The sequence below is a fragment of the Vulpes vulpes genome, chromosome 9, assembly GCF_048418805.1.
Source record: "Vulpes vulpes isolate BD-2025 chromosome 9, VulVul3, whole genome shotgun sequence".
Classification (NCBI taxonomy): domain Eukaryota; kingdom Metazoa; phylum Chordata; class Mammalia; order Carnivora; family Canidae; genus Vulpes; species Vulpes vulpes.
Genome location: NC_132788.1, coordinates 97,143,457 through 97,158,639, shown reverse-complemented (window position 1 = coordinate 97,158,639; position 15,183 = coordinate 97,143,457). Strand labels below are relative to the sequence as shown.

Here is a 15,183-nt window from a genome sequence, read left to right as displayed (position 1 = left end):
CTGTGTATTCTCAGAAATAAATAAATAAAATCTTATAAAAAAATAAAATAAAATAAAATAATAAAATAAAATAAATAAAATAAAATTCCAGTACAGTGTCATTTTAGTTTCAGGTGTATTAATGAAGTGATTCAACAATTCTATACAACACTCAGTGCTCACCCTATGAATTTTAAGTGTTACCTAATTTTAATTAAATTAATTACCTACAATACTGTGACCAGTAGCTGCTGTATTGCTGCAAACTCTGAACACTGACACCTCAGCGCTGTTGCACCTGTTGTTCTGCCACAGACTCGCCCTTCCCTCAGTGGCTACTCTTCATCCCTCCTGTCCCAGCTCATCTCTCCTATCACCTCCTGGGCAAGGCCTTCCCTGATCACCAAGCTTAATCAGATGTCCCTTTCACCTCATTCTCAGCCTCAGCATCTTGTTCATTTCTCTTACACTTAAATTCTCATTCTTTATCAGGTTACATGTTTACCAAAAATCAATCAATCAATCAAAGCTTGGATTTTTGAGGCCAGGGGCTTCCCTGTGCCTCAGTTTCCTAACCTGTAAAAACAGAGTAATAACAGTACCCATCTCGAGGTCTGTTCTAGAGATGGACCCCATGCTATTGTCCAGCACAGTACGGTGGACAAGAGAGAGAACCCTAGTGTGTCTGAGAGTCAAGGGAGGCTGTGCGTGAGTCTGGGGAGTGTCAGTCCGTCTAGCTCACTACTGGACCCTCCAGGGGGGCAGAGCCCATCCTTCACCTCCAAACCCGAGGTACTCTTATCCTCCTCATCCTCCTCGTTTTGGAAACAAGCATTAACAGCTTACCCTCAGGGTTGTTACAAAATGTACTTGTGCCTTGTAAATAACTAACTAGAAATAACGTGTGTAATAAAATAACAAAAACCTTTGTAACTTAAACATAGTCTGTGGCACTCTGTAATTTGTAAACACGTGAATCACAAATATTTGATGTTAACGTAAACCTAGACACACGGGTAAATATATAAGGAAATGGGGGATCCCTGGGTGGCTCAGCAGCTTAGCGCCTGCCTTCCGCCCAGGGCGTGATCCTAGAGTCCCGGGATCGAGTCCCGGGATCGAGTCCCAGGATCGAGTCCCACATCGGGCTCCCTGCATGGAGCCTGCTTCTCCCTCGGCCTGTGTCTCTGCCTCTCTCTCTCTCTCTGTGTGTCTCATGAATAAATAAAATCTTTATATATAAAGATTATATATATAGATTTATATACATATATAAATCTATATATATATATATAGATTTATATATATAAATAACGCGCACAGCGATCACCAAGTCCCAGGTGTCCTTCCAATGCATTACAAAATACCCGATCACTGAGTTCTCACAACAAACCTACGCGAAGCGGGGACAGACTATATTATTACACACCCCATTTTACAGATGACAAAACCGAGGCACGGCAACTTTCTAAACGTTTTAAAACTAGTCAGCGGCCGAGCCAGGATTCAATGGCCGTTCACTTCGTTCCCCCGCAAGCTCCCTCCAAGCCTTTGTCCCCTCCTGCCCCCTGTCAGGTCACCCTTCCGTCCAGTCCGGGGTCCCACACCACCTTTCTTTCCCTTGAGCTGCATCTCCGGTTCCTCCATAGCGACCGCGGACGGAGGCCGGAGGCCGGAGGCCGGAGACCGGAGACCGGAAGCGGAAGTCCGACAGTGTGGAAGGCTACCTAAGCCTCCCCCTGCGAAACCAGACGCTGCGCCGCTCTAGTTCTGGGGTCAGCTGGCCTGCCCTCCCCACTCCTCCGTGTACCCAGACTGGAGAGAAGCCGTGAGTGAGAGACTGGGGAAGGAGGCACCGGTAGGCGGGGGTAAGGAAGGCGCGGAGAACCCCTGAAGCTCCGGAAGGGACACCCAGGCAGGAAGGGGCAAGGGCGCCCTCCCGTCCCGAACTCCCTTTTCCGGAGGTAGACGAATTGGGGAAACGCTCCAAACACCGCCCACTTCGGGCTGCATAAACGGCCCCTCTGTACCCTCCTGTTACCGTCAGATTCATACACGCGTTCATAGGCCCCAAGACAGCAAAGACGGCATTGTTGTGCACTGGGCCAAACAGTAGCGTCGCCCCTTTAAATCCTTGACGCCTGGACTGCTCCCCGCCCACCACCTTCCGACCAGAGAAAGCCCCTCCCATCTGGCCGCAACTGGAGCCCAGCGGCGCCCTCTGGAAAAACCTGTGGGCGGAGCTGGGGGAGAGTGACGGAAGCCAGGCTCAATGAAATCCTCAGAGCCCTCTGAGGCTCCACCCATCCCTCCTGACCTGGCCGAGCTCCCTCCAGAGACGCCGGGGCAAGAAGGCGCAGGCGCAGCAGCTAAGCTCAGGCCCTAGCGGAAACCACGCCCCTCCCTCAAGTCTTAAAGGGCCAGAAGCAACTTCTGGTTTCGCCTTTGAGCACTTTTGGGGGAGGCAGGGTGCGCAGGCGCAGTGGGGGAGCTCTGGGGTGGGGGTAGCGGTCGCGTATCAAGTTGCTCTCTGTCCCGGCAGAAGAAACCAGGACGCTGAGGGTCCAGGCTCCAGCTTGCTCCCTCCTGTATCAATTGGAGGAGAAAAGTTTGTGAATTGGTCCCCCAACTTTTGGGGGACCCGGGCTTGCGGCGTGAGGTGACAGAGGAGGCTCGTTAGAGGTGAGTGGACCTCCTGGATCTGTTTGGGAGGGGCCGGTAGGGATGGGACCAATCACATCTTTGTTGAGCACACACTCATTCCAGGGACCCTCCCCCAATAAAAATAACTACAGAGAACGTTTATTAAGCTCTGCCCCCTGTATCAGCTCCCCAGCTGTTTACAAGCATAATTTTAGACTTCACTTCCCCATTATATTAATGAGGAAACTGAGGCTCAGAGAAGTTAAGTCATGTGCCCAAGTTCTCAGGCTGTAAGTGGAGGGATTCGAACCCAGGTAGTTGACCCCATTTTAAGAAAAGTATGTTGTGGGTATCCCTGGGTGGTGCAGCGGTTTGGCGCCTGCCTTTGGCCCAGGGCGCGATCCTGGAGACCCAGGATCGAATCCCACGTTGGGCTCCCGGTGCATGGAGCCTGCTTCTCCCTCTGCCTGTGTCTCTGCCTCTCTCTCTCTCTGTGTGTGTGTGACTATCATAAATAAATAAAAATTTTAAAAAAATAGTATGTTTTATGTGTCCGGGAGTGCGGGAGAGGAGTGGGCCTGAAAAGCAGTTGGACTCTGGTTTTAACTTCCCAGCTGAGCTAGAATTTAGTCACCCTCACTGTGCAAGGTTGGGTATGCCATTGGTGCCTATTAAATAGTAGTTGTTGGTAATTATTGTTATCTCTCCCCTTTGGCCTTCTATCAGCTTCCCCCATGGAGCCCACCCAGCCTGCAGAGGACCTCGGTGTGACCCAGCAGCTCCCCATTCCAGAATTTGGGGACCCTGAAGACCCTGGAGATGAGGCCCCTGATGGCTCAGACACTGTGGTGCTCAGTCTTTTCCCCTGCACTTTGGAGCCTGGGAATCCTGAACCGGATGCTGGTGCCTCCTCACCTCAGGGTAGGTAGGATATTTCCCCTGGATTCCTCTTGCCTCTGGGATGCAAGAACTGTGGAATGTCAGGCCCAAGATAGGACATCTGTCTTTATATTTCACTACCTAGGATATGTCTTCCCTCTCCACCCAGTGAAAGATTGCTTTTATACAAACACACATATGTGTGTATACATAGTGACTAAATCCACGTAACATAAAAGTTACTATTTCAACCAGACTTGCATACAATTTCAATGGCAGTAAGTACATTCACAGTGTGTGTACCTTCACCTCTATTATTCCAGAACATTTCCATCACCCCAAAAGGAAACCTCATCCCCATTAGTAGTCACTCTCCATCCCTCCCTCCCCAGCCCGTCAGCCATGAATCTTCTTTCTGTTTCTATGGATTTGCCTGTTCTGGATGTTTCATATAAATGAATCATAAAACAGGTCTTTTGTGTCTGCCTGCTTTTGCTCAGCATGATGTTTTTTTAAGTTTTATTTATTTAAGCAATCTCTACACCCCCACCCCCTTAGGGCTTAAACCCATGACCCTGAGATCAAATCACATGCTCCTCCAACTGAGCCAGCCAGGTGCCCCTCAGCATGTTTTTGAGGTTCATTCCTTTTTCCTTTTTTTTTAAGATTTTATTTATTTATTCATGAAAGAGAGAGGCAGAGACACAGGCAGAGGGAGAAGCAGGCTCCACGCAGGGAGCCCAATGTGGGACTCGATCCCAGGTCTCCAGGATCACACCCTGGGCTGAAGGCTCAACTGCCGAGCCACCCAGGCATCCCAGGTTCATTTCTTTCTACGACTTGCTAATATTCCATTGCAGACCATTATTGTTTATCCTTTCATCCACTGGTGGGACACTTGTGTTGTTCCTCTTTTGGCAACCATGACTAGTGGTGCTATACACGTGTGTACAAGTTTTTGTCTAGGCAGTTGATTTTAGCTCTTTGAGGGTAGATACCTAGGAGTGGACTTGCTGGGTCAGATGGTAATTCTGTTGACCCTGTCAAGGACCCGAAGATTTCGACTGGAGTGCTTGAACACATCTAATTCAGTACCTCCTGGGATCTTGGTTCCTGCTGTTCCCTCCGTGTGGAACATTCTTCTCCCACTTCTTCCTAGGGCTGGTTTCTTCAACTGACCAAGCTCTCAGTTGAGAGGTGTCACCTCTTGGAGTGGCTCTCCTTGTGACCACTTTGTCTAAAATGCACTCACCCCTTGCTCTCCCCTTTCCACTCTCTTCTACCTGCTTTTAAATTTTTTTTTTTTTTTTTTTTTTTAATTTATTTATGATAGTCACAGAAGAGAGCTCAGAGAGAGAGCGAGAGGCAGAGACACAGGCGGAGGGAGAAGCAGGCTCCATGCACCGGGAGCCCGATGTGGGATTCGATCCCGGGTCTCCAGGATCGCGCCCTGGGCCAAAGGCAGGCGCCAAACCGCTGCGCCACCCAGGGATCCCCTCTACCTGCTTTTTAGATCTCCTGAACACTTATTTCTCTCTTTCTGACCCCCCCTACTTGTCCAGGTACCCCTTGAGGGCAGGGACTATGTCTCATTTGCCCAGAACGTCACCAGGTATAGAGGAGAAAGAATACCTGGGTATCCAGGAGGGCAGAGTCAGTGGATGGTGGAGTGAGGGACTGTCTTTGGTAGCTCCAGGCCCCCATGGTCTTGTCTGAAACCCCAGAAACATACTGAGAGGACACTGAGGCCCTTCTTCTCTCTTCCAGGAGGCAGCTCCCTGAAGCACTCCACAACCCTCACCAACCGGCAGCGGGGGAACGAGGTTTCGGCCCTGCCGGCCACCCTGGACTGTAAGTGGGGCCTCTGGTACCCCAGCCTCCCTAAATAGTAGGGTGGAGGTAGTAGGAATGGCAGGGACTGAGAAGAGCAACTTTGGCTGGGGTAAACAGAGGCACAGGGTAGGGATGTGATAGGTGAGGACTCTGCCTCTCTCTGGTCCCTAGCCCTGTCCATCCACCAGCTCGCGGCCCAGGGAGAGCTGAGCCAGCTGAAGGAACATCTGAGGAAAGGTGTGTGTCCCCACAAGTATGCTGGTGCGTCCATACCTGTCTGACTACACGTGCTGGGGTATGCATGTGGGTACTGAAATGACCGGTTCCCACATATGTACATCTGTCTACATGTTTGAGCATGTCCACATGTGTCCTCCCCTCTCACATCTGACCCCAGCCGCCCACCCTGTCCCTGCTCCCACAGAATTGGGGAGAGTGGGCAGGGGTGCATCCCAGTGGTACCACCCCCCTCCTGCCAGGCGACAACCTCATCAACAAGCCGGACGAGCATGGCTTCACCCCCCTCATCTGGGCCTCCGCATTTGGAGAAATCGAGACTGTCCGCTTCTTGCTTGAATGGGTGCGTCCTAGCCCAGCTCAGGGCTTCCCTGGGGACTTGAGGGCAGCCTGGGGTCGGAGTCTACTGGTGTCATGCCTGTAAGATGGGGCTGCGATGGTTACCCTGGGATTCCAGGGGATGCCCCTACCTGCCCCATCACCACTCCCTGTGCTCCCCCCACTGCAGGGTGCTGACCCCCACATCCTGGCCAAGGAACGGGAAAGTGCCCTGTCACTGGCCAGCATGGGCGGCTACACAGACATTGTAGGGCTGCTGCTCGAGCGTGATGTGGACATCAACATTTACGACTGGGTGAGGCACCACCCACTGGCCCTGGGCACCTTGCAGGGTATCAGGCCTGTTCTAGGTGCTGAGAACACAAGACAGACCCATCCCTGAGCCTCACAGAGCTCCTAGTTTTGGAGGAGGGAAGACCACGTAAACGGTCAGCTGAAACATAGTGAATAAAACTGTGATAGCAGACACATAGGCAACGGCAAGAGCCCAGAGGTGACCTGCATAGCCAAGGGAAGTCAAGGAGGGCTTCCTGGAAGAAGGGGTATCTAAGCTGAGGCCCAAAGGAGTTAGGCCAGATGATGAGCAGGAGGAGGGACCACATTAAGTTAGAGGGTTGGGGGTGTTGGGAGAATTTGGAAAAGACAGAATGTTGGTTGCCCTTGCTTCTGCCCTTGACAGAATGGAGGGACACCACTGCTGTACGCCGTCCGTGGGAACCATGTGAAGTGTGTAGAAGCCTTGTTGGGTAAGTGGGAATCCTGAGGGCCAGGGAGAGGTCCAGGCTCTGCTCAAACAGCTCTTGGGATGGGTGGTCACTCTGCTTTTTCCAGAGGACTGATTTGGGGACAGGAGATTGTGGAATAGTACAAGGGTCTGGCAAACCATGTTGAATACCCATACCCTTCATGCCTCAGGGACCCTGGAAGTGGGGATTCTATTGGCCACTTCTTTGGAGAGTTCAGGTTCTCATCCAAGCCCACATGGCAACAGCAGACCTGTGAGGGGTCACTGGACCTCCCAAGTCACCATCCCCATTCTAGGTTCCCAGTCCCCCATCCCTACCTCTACCTCCACCCCGCAATGGCACCTACTTTGCTTTGCAGCTCGAGGAGCTGATCTCACCACTGAGGCTGACTCTGGCTATACCCCAATGGACCTTGCTGTGGCCCTAGGATATCGGAAAGGTCAGCCTGAGACACGTGGGGGCACTGACAGCATGCTATAGGCAGGGTGACTGCAGAGGGGTACATAGGACATCCATCTTAGATGTCACATGCTATCAGTGAGAATGTTCACATTAGCAAACATCTAGTGCCACTGTGTACCTGGCCTGGGCATGTGCAGGAGGCTGACATGTGTCAGTGACTAGGTTCATGATGGGATACACACACAGGCACTGGGAAGCCCAAAGAAGCCCTGGCCCAACCCCATAATTGGTGGGAATCAGTGAGGGCTTTCTGGAGGCCCAAAGAGAGGGAAGATGGCATCTAGCCTAGAGAAATAGTACATACAGAGACCTGACAGGATGAGGACACCAGGAAAGATGCCAAGGAGGGGCTGGACCACAGTCCACGGGGTCATTGAGGCCAGCCCTCTCCGTGGCAGGAGGCAAGTGTGAGTAGGGACAAAAGGCAGACCTCAGTTCGATTCCTCACTTCCCCCATCAGCTTCCCCATCTACCAAATGGAGAAATCCTAATAGAACCAACCCCTTTGGGTCATGGAGGGATTCCTTTGAATTTTATCCCATTTGGGACAGAAGTCTTTCCTCACAGCCTCTCTCATCCTTTAATAAAAGTCACAAGTCACCAGTTTTGACTGGTAAAGATTATTTTTATGACTCTAAAAAACTTCCATAAATATATTTTTACAAACGATAGGGAAGTTGAGTCTCCTGGCTTGGGTGCCTCCATCCGTGTCCCAGGGCCCGGCTTAGAGACATGAGCTTTGTCCCCCGAGAGACAAGTGCAGTTCTCACAACGGGATACCCCAGCTCATCCGCCAGGAAAGTGTACAATTTGGCCGGTGCCTCTGCCTCCATTCAGTTCACCGCCCACGTTTTCCCTGTCCTATTTCCAGTGCAACAGGTGATCGAGAACCACATCCTCAAACTCTTCCAGAGCAACCTGGTGCCCGCAGATCCCGAGTGAAGACTGCCTGCTGGGGACTCAGATACTCAGGGAACAAAACAGTTGACCCAGAGCTGGGGAAACCCAGAACTGGCTTCAAAGGCAGCTCCTGGACAGAGAGTAGGAGGGGATCCTTCCCAAGAGGAACCAATAAACCTTCTCTGCATAACCTGAAGAATGTCACTGTATTTCCCCAAGGGCCTCTTGGAGGAGTCAGCTACCCAGTGGCCTCACACCCTCTCCCCCAGCACCCGCAGGTGGTAGATGACTACTCGGCCAAAAAAATCAGTGGTGTCTTCAAATGTCACCTTCAGCTGGTCCACCTCGGCAGCTGGCACAGGGAAGGTGTGAACACAGGCAGTCAAAGGAAATAGGTAGCTCATTGTTTCCTATCCACCAGCCCCAGCTCAGACACCACCAATGCGGTGAGTGACCCAGCACACTGTGAGCCCCTCTAAAGCTCTCACACGGAACCAAGTTATCAGCTCACTTTACAGATGAAGCAATGAAGGCCCAGAGCCTACTTGCTCAAGGGCCCACAGCTTTCAGAGGCACAGACCATCCCCCACCAATACTGCCCCCCACCCCAGCCTTTCCACCTCAGAACCCCAGGCAGGATATCTGAAGTGAGTTGTTGTCCTCAGGGTAGAAGTCCACAATCTTGCTAAGAGCCTCACTCCCCTGGGAACCTGCAGCAGAGAAAGGGGCAGGCTGTGAGGTTGGTGTGCCCCTCTCAAATCCCCACCTTCCAGAGCCTTCCAGTACCTTCCAGGTGGCCCCGGCGACTGGAGAAGCCCCCCTGGAACTGGATCTGCAGCTGGGAGACACGGATGCGCTGGGGAAACTCTAGTGTCACCCACTGGGAGGGGCCCTGGAAGCAGACAGGGAAACTGAGGCTCTCTCATTCACACAGTGAAGGCTGGGCGGGGTTGCCGCTGGGGCGCGGGCACACGTTCCTTCCACGGCCAATTGGGCTGCCCAGCTGGAGTGCCACTCAGTTCTCAAGGCACCCTGGACTCCTGAATCTGATTGACGGGAAGGGTGGAGGGTCCAGGGAGAGGTGCCTCACCTGGTCCGAGTTCCAGCACGTCTCCTCATTCTGGTCGAATAGATGTTTCTTTCCGAACTGCCTGGTGTTGCGATTCAGCACTGAACTCACCCTGGAGGCACCAGAATCCGAGTGAGAAGAGGGGCTGAGCCCTGCGCCGAGGGCTCGCCCACCAGTGGGCCCCCTCCTCCCCTCCAGAGCTTTCCCCCGCGCCCCTAACCCTACCACGCCTGCCGCTGCCCGCCCCCCAGGTCCTCACCTGCTCACTGTCTCCGGACAAACCAAAGAGTGGGTCATCTTGGCTCCACGAAGCCTCGCAGGGCTCAGACCTGACTTCAGTGCGTGCGCGAATCCAGGCGCCGACGCCGCCACGGCGGCGCGACCTTGACCACGCCCGAGTCTGCGAGAGTTTCAAAGAAACTGCCAATGGCCCGAGGCCAGACTTTCACAGCAGGTTCAAGGGAGGGAAACGGGTTTCCTGCGGGGTTCGGGCCGGAGCCTCCGTCTCTCCGCGAAGAGCTCGCAGAACCGAAGTGAGACCCGGAACCACGAGGAGTCCGCGCAGGCGCAAACTGACGCGGCCGGCCCGGCCGGCGCTCTCGGGGAGGGACAACATTTGAGCCCCGCCTCTACGCCCGCCTCTTAAAGGGCCCTCGTCCAGGGATTGAGTTCGCCCTAGAGCTGGAGGAAGAAGTCAGGCACCGACGAGGATTGTGTGCCCAGCGTGAGGGAAGCGAAATCTTTGGTGCCTGTGGGTATAGAGCACTGGTCGGGAATCTGAGAGACTTCCTATAATGAGGTCCCCCCGCCTGGAGAAGTTTGCCAAATCCATTCTGTAACTGTTTTATTTTTTTTAAGATTTTATTTATTTATTTATTCATGAGAGAGACACAGAGAGGCAGAGACACAGGCAGAGGGAGAAGCAGGCTCCCTGCAGGGAGCCCGATGTGGGACCTGATCCGGGCTGGGACTCCAGGATCACGCCCTGGGCCAAAGGCCGGTGCTCAAACCACTGAGCCACCCAGGCATCCCCAATCTGTAACTGTTAATGCTGCCTCGCAGGTAGGACACTGGCTTAGCCTCCAAATCTTTCTTCCCAGTAAATGCTGCCTGGAACTGGCTTCCTGGAGGAGGGGGCATGGGAAGTGGGTTTTGAATTTGCCAAACCAGATTGCACAAAGACTGAAGATTTGGTTTACTGGCTCGCTAAGTGCCTATCAATCCCTACTGCCCAGCCCTGTTTTGGGTAGTGCTGGGGACCATGAGGGGCCTCGGTTCCAGCCCCCTACCTGAGGAGCCCCCAGTTTGGATAAGACAGAACTAGGCACACATACTCCCAGGCCCATGTGGCTAGGGCTGAGCCAAAGGGAGAAATAGGGCTGGGAGACCAGGGGCTCTACCTGGAGGGAGGGCTTCCTAGGAGAGGGGATATTGTGTCTGTACTTTAATGGGTAGGCAAGAATTTATCAGGGTAAGAAAAAATGGGAGTAGATTTGTCCAGGCAGGGAGAACAGCATACACAAAGGTGTGGTTGGGTGAAAGATGATGATTTTGAATAAAATATGTGGAGCAAGATCCTGCTGAGCCTGAAGGTGTTTGAGAAAGGGCAGGACACCATCCCATCTGCATGAATGGAGGGTTCTGAGACAGATCAGCCACTGGCAGAAGGCTGCAGGTTCCTGGCTTTAGCTGAATGGTCTAGAATCCAGCCCCTTTCTTCAGGGGCTAGGGGAATGGTTCTTGGCATCCTACTAGCATTGTCCCAAGCCCACTCCAGGAGGGGTGGGAGTGGGGGTGGGGGCTGGCTGGGAAACTGGGACACCAGCGGAAGGGCCGCCCCATCAGCCCCGGCCTGCCAGGACTTCCTGCATTCAGTCATGGCTTGGTGCCATCTAAACCTGGCTCTGTTGGTCTCAGGGCTGGGGCTAGGACTGCAGGCGGCCAAAAAGACCTCTTTGCCCCCAGATGAAGGTGGGAAGACCACGGACCCTGGAGGGCCCAGATCCAGTTCAAATCCTGGGTGGGTCACTCTCTCACTGGCCATGTGATCTTGGACAAGCATGTTGACCTCTCTGACCCTCAATTCCCTCACCTGTGAAATGGAGGGAATTCTATTTATAGGACTGCTGTGTTTGACTTGAAGCCACATTTTGTCACCATCCACTGGTTCTTTAAACCTGCTGTACTGGTCCATGTCACCTCCATTTTACAGTTGAGGATATAACCAAAGTCTCCCAGGGAGGATATGCATGGCCTTAGGGCCCCCCCATGCCACTCTTGGTCTTGGCATGGAGCCACCTTGCCCATTGGGTTGAGGCCAGCTCAGTACCCTCTTCCCGCCTCCTCACCCCACTGGCGCCTGGGCATGAAAGAACCTCCTGTTTCTCCAGGGAATTAGCAGCTCTAAGCTCCCAGCAGGGCAGCCAAAAGTGGTCCATTCATTTGCCCAGTGAGGAGAGACTAGCTAGGCACTCCCTCCCCCCATCACCCTGGGGATTGGGCAGAGGAAGCTCTGGAAGAGCCAAGAGCTGCAACTCCAGTTCACTGAGGGAAACTGAGGCACAGAAAAGCAAAGTCGTTTGCTTAAGGTCATCCAGCAGGACCAGGAGTCAAACCTCAGTCCGACTCTGGAGTTCTCTCCCACTGGGCTGAGTTTTCCATTTGTCAAATGAGGAAATAGAGGCTGAGAGAGTGAGGTATTTGCTGAAGTCACACAGTAAGTATGGGTCAGTAGGGACTCTCTCTGGAGATGCGGCCCCCCCACCCCCATGGGCAAAAAACAGGTCCAACTTCCCATGTGTTTTTTATAGTGGAACAGGGTAGAGGAAGGCCTCCAGATAGCTTCAAGCCTTGGTCTCCCCCTGGGGGATAAGTGTAATGATTGCTTCAAGGCCCCAGTCCAGAGAGTATGTGGGGGTGAATGTGACAGTCCCAGCCCCCAGTGGGGCAGATGCAGGTGGCATTTATCTGCCAGCATCTGCCTGGGTCCAACAGGGCACACCTCAGAATAGACAGATGCACACTAGGTGCCAGCTGGGCTTGTCAGTCCTGGTTGGGTGCAAGCCTGGGAGCCTGGGTAACTGGAGGTGATAGTAGGAGTGGGAGGGGGTGGTTAGGTGAAAAAGGACTAAAGTGAATGCACCAAAGAACATCCTGGGGCCACAACTGGGTGTGCTGAAAGTGCTGAATAGTGTCCATGAGTGGCTGTGCTGTGAGGTTGGTCTTGGGAGGACTATATACCTCTGTGTTGGTGCAGGGGTGCCCAGTGATCATAACTGAGTGCTGGCTGTCTGTAGGTGCGCCCATGCCTATAAATATGGTGGATGTGAGTGATGTGGGGCAATTGTGGGCTGTGTGTGGCTGCCAGGAAGGTTAAGATGCAGGAGGTGTGAACCGTGGTACGTCTATTTGAGTGTGAAGGGACTAGAGGTACAGCAGGGATCATAGGTGTGAGTTTGGTTGTGCAACACACATGACTTGTGTGTGACCAAATGAGGTTGTATGTGGTCTCTGTGACTCATACATGGCCTTGCCTCATATGGTTGTCTATAAGCCACCTGTGCTGTCACTGTGTGTGGTTTGTTGGCAACATTGTGTGACACATGTGAATGTGGTTGCCTGTGTCATGTCCATGTGTCACCTTGGGTATACTAAGAGGCACTTTGCAGGGATACTGACTACCCCCGAGACCCAGCTCTCCTGGAAGGCCCAATCTCTCTGCTCCTGCTCTGGCCCACCAGCCCCCTCCCCTGCTTCCTCCCCCAGCTTGCTCCAGCCCCTGGCCTGGGCCCCAGTATGGGGGGAATACAGAGAAGGCAGTCAGGGCTGGCAGGGGTGGCTCACCCAATCCCAGTGCAGGCCTATAAATAGCTCTTTGAACCCAGCAGATTCCCAGGCAAGGTTGCCTCATTCAAGCCCCCAGCAACAGCCCGCCCCCCCGCCACCTCCCCTGGGCCCCAGGCCAGCCCCTCTAAGCTCAGCCCTGGCACTGGCCAGGGAGACCTGGAGGTGGAGAGTAAGGGGTGTAGAGAGGTGGGGACAGTCAGGGATGAGGGCCAGCTTGGCTCTGAGGCCATGAACCTAGGCTCCCACTTGGCCCGTATACATACTGTACAACCTCAGCCAAGTGGTCCCATGCCTCTGAGCCTCAGTTTCTCCAGATGGAAAATGGGCAGCGTGACAGCAGCCCCCATATGCTGTGTTTACTTCCCATTTCATTCTCCCAGCAACCCTGTAAGACAGGGACTCTTCATTAATCCTCCTTTTAGATAGGGTAATGGAGGCACAGAAAGACAAAATAGCTGGCCCAGAGTCACTTATTAGGAGTGGCCCAGAGTCATTACTTTGAACCTTGGACTTGTGAAGGCAAAGCTGCTTTGAGCCCTTGCGTGTCACATAATCCACCCAGACCCCTGACCCCTGACTCCTGCACCCCAATGCTGCCACAATAACCCCTTCATGCCAGCCAGTCAACTGCAGACACTTATATCAGGATGATCCCTGACTCCCATCTCTCTTCTGTGAGGAGGAATGAACAGTAAGCATAGCTCCCCAGTGTGTCACTTTGGCCCCTCGGGCCATCACTCACCCACTCCTAGACCAGCAGACTGGGTCCACATGCATGAGATACTGATCTGTACAGATGCCTTGGGGCAACATTGCCCCTGGGGTCCTTCCTCAACCTTCACTCATTTCCACCCTCTCTTTGCTCTTTGGTAATCTTGCCAAAACCATCTTGTCACCTCTTTACCTCTCCCCTCATCATCCTGAGACAGCCCCCCCACCCCCCCCACCCCCGCACACACACATTTACATATGCAGGACACAGTGTGCAGTGCAGATGCTGTGCCCAGTGCATCCCATTCTAAGCACCTAAGAGACTAAGTAAGACCTTGAGAAGGAAGGTGGGTGAAGGGCTGACCTCCATAAGCTTTTGATCCTCTCCCCCTGTTTCCACTATTTCCATTTTTCATTGTGGTAAAATACACCTGGACACAAAACTTACCATTTTCTTTTTTTTTTTTTAAGATTTTATTTATTTATTCATTAGAGACACAGAGAGAGGCAGAGACACAGGCAGAGGGAGAAGCAGGCTCCCAGCAGGGAGCCCGATGCAGCATTCAATCCTGGGAATCACCCCCTGGGCCGAAGGCAGGCGCTAAACCACTGAGCCACCCAGGTGTCCCAAAACTTACCATTTTCAAGCGTACAATTGGGTTGCATTAATTATCTTTGCGTTATTGTGCAACGATCACCACTATCTAGTTCTAGAACATTTTCATCATCCCGAAAGGAAACCCAGTACCCATTCGCAGTCATTCTTCATTTCCTCTCCCCCCAGCCCCTGGTAACCACTAATCTACTTTCTGTCTCTGGCTTTGTCTAAGTCTAAAGATTTCATAGAACTTGAACCATACTGTGCTGTGGTCTTTTGTGTATGGCTTCTTTGACTCAGCGTGCTTTCAAGGTTCATCCATGTTGTAGCCTGAATCAGTGCTTCCTTCCTTTTTATGGCTGAATAATATTCCTTTGTTTTGGATCTAGCCGACTTAAGGTTGAAGTCTCCCTCCAAAGACACACACATGCCCCCTGCCGATTGCAGTAGTCCTGTGACAACAGTACCTGCTCCCACACCCGGTGATCTATAAATGTCCACTGGATAAAGGAATGAATGAAAGAATGATACGTTCAGGCTGCAGCCGCTGGAAACAGCTGTGGGGTATGATTGGCCTGGGCACCAACACTGCCAGTCTCCTACCAGCTATGTGCCCCAGGGATCTTCCTATCCTCTCCGAGCCTCAGCTTCCTCTCTATACACGGGATAAAACAGCAATTGTGGGCAAAACTGCTTCAAGTGTGAGCCCTGGAAAGGCAGGCAGGCTAGGGTTGGAATCCCAGCTAGGCCCTTCCTGTCTGCGCTACCTGGAGTTACTCCGGCTCCCTGAGACTCAGTTTCCACATCTGTAGGATAGGACAGACCCTCCCATGGAGCGTCTGGGAACATTTAATGTGACTCCTGGGGCAAATGGGCGAATCGGCGGGAAATCAGACTCAATTTTGCCCTGGGGTGGGGTGAGAGGTGGAAGAAGTGGGAAA

At 52.8% G+C, this 15,183-nt stretch overlaps 3 protein-coding genes across 12 annotated transcripts in view; 1 reads left to right on the top strand and 2 right to left on the bottom strand.

Annotated features, from left to right (window-relative positions):
- The window catches only part of MEF2B (myocyte enhancer factor 2B), a 33,783-nt gene extending 31,635 nt beyond the window's left edge, over positions 1 to 2,148 (bottom strand). For 2 of the 6 annotated variants that reach the window (XM_072721124.1, XM_072721126.1), the window contains exon 1: positions 2,021 to 2,148. The gene's annotated coding sequence lies outside the window, so the exon portion shown is untranslated. Of the gene's footprint in view, positions 1 to 1,589; positions 1,729 to 2,020 lie in introns of those variants that run through there. The other 4 variants (XM_072721125.1, XM_072721128.1, XM_072721123.1 and 1 more) reach the window with 3 other exon arrangements.
- On the top strand, positions 1,681 to 8,208 carry RFXANK (regulatory factor X associated ankyrin containing protein). Of its 5 annotated transcripts, none has more exons than XM_025989486.2 (10): positions 1,681 to 1,807; positions 2,522 to 2,661; positions 3,349 to 3,543; positions 5,269 to 5,352; positions 5,506 to 5,571; positions 5,814 to 5,914; positions 6,080 to 6,205; positions 6,590 to 6,656; positions 7,015 to 7,095; positions 7,990 to 8,208. In XM_025989486.2, exons 3-10 carry the CDS (start codon positions 3,357 to 3,359, stop codon positions 8,058 to 8,060), a joined length of 783 nt encoding a protein of 260 aa, XP_025845271.1. In that variant the 5' UTR covers positions 1,681 to 1,807; positions 2,522 to 2,661; positions 3,349 to 3,356; the 3' UTR covers positions 8,061 to 8,208. The 5 variants fall into 5 exon arrangements, with proteins under 5 accessions (XP_025845271.1, XP_072577232.1, XP_025845266.1 ...); XM_072721131.1 differs by having other exon boundaries at positions 5,506 to 5,595; XM_025989481.2 differs by having other exon boundaries at positions 1,711 to 1,847.
- On the bottom strand, positions 7,723 to 9,670 carry NR2C2AP (nuclear receptor 2C2 associated protein). The gene is made up of 5 exons (XM_025989510.2): positions 9,347 to 9,670; positions 9,109 to 9,199; positions 8,805 to 8,910; positions 8,661 to 8,728; positions 7,723 to 8,386 (listed from the first exon to the last, which is right to left on the bottom strand). The coding sequence occupies exons 1-5, from the start codon at positions 9,382 to 9,384 to the stop codon at positions 8,270 to 8,272; spliced, it is 420 nt and encodes a 139-aa protein (XP_025845295.1). The 5' UTR covers positions 9,385 to 9,670; the 3' UTR covers positions 7,723 to 8,269.
- Positions 9,671 to 15,183: the final 5,513 nt, after the last annotated feature.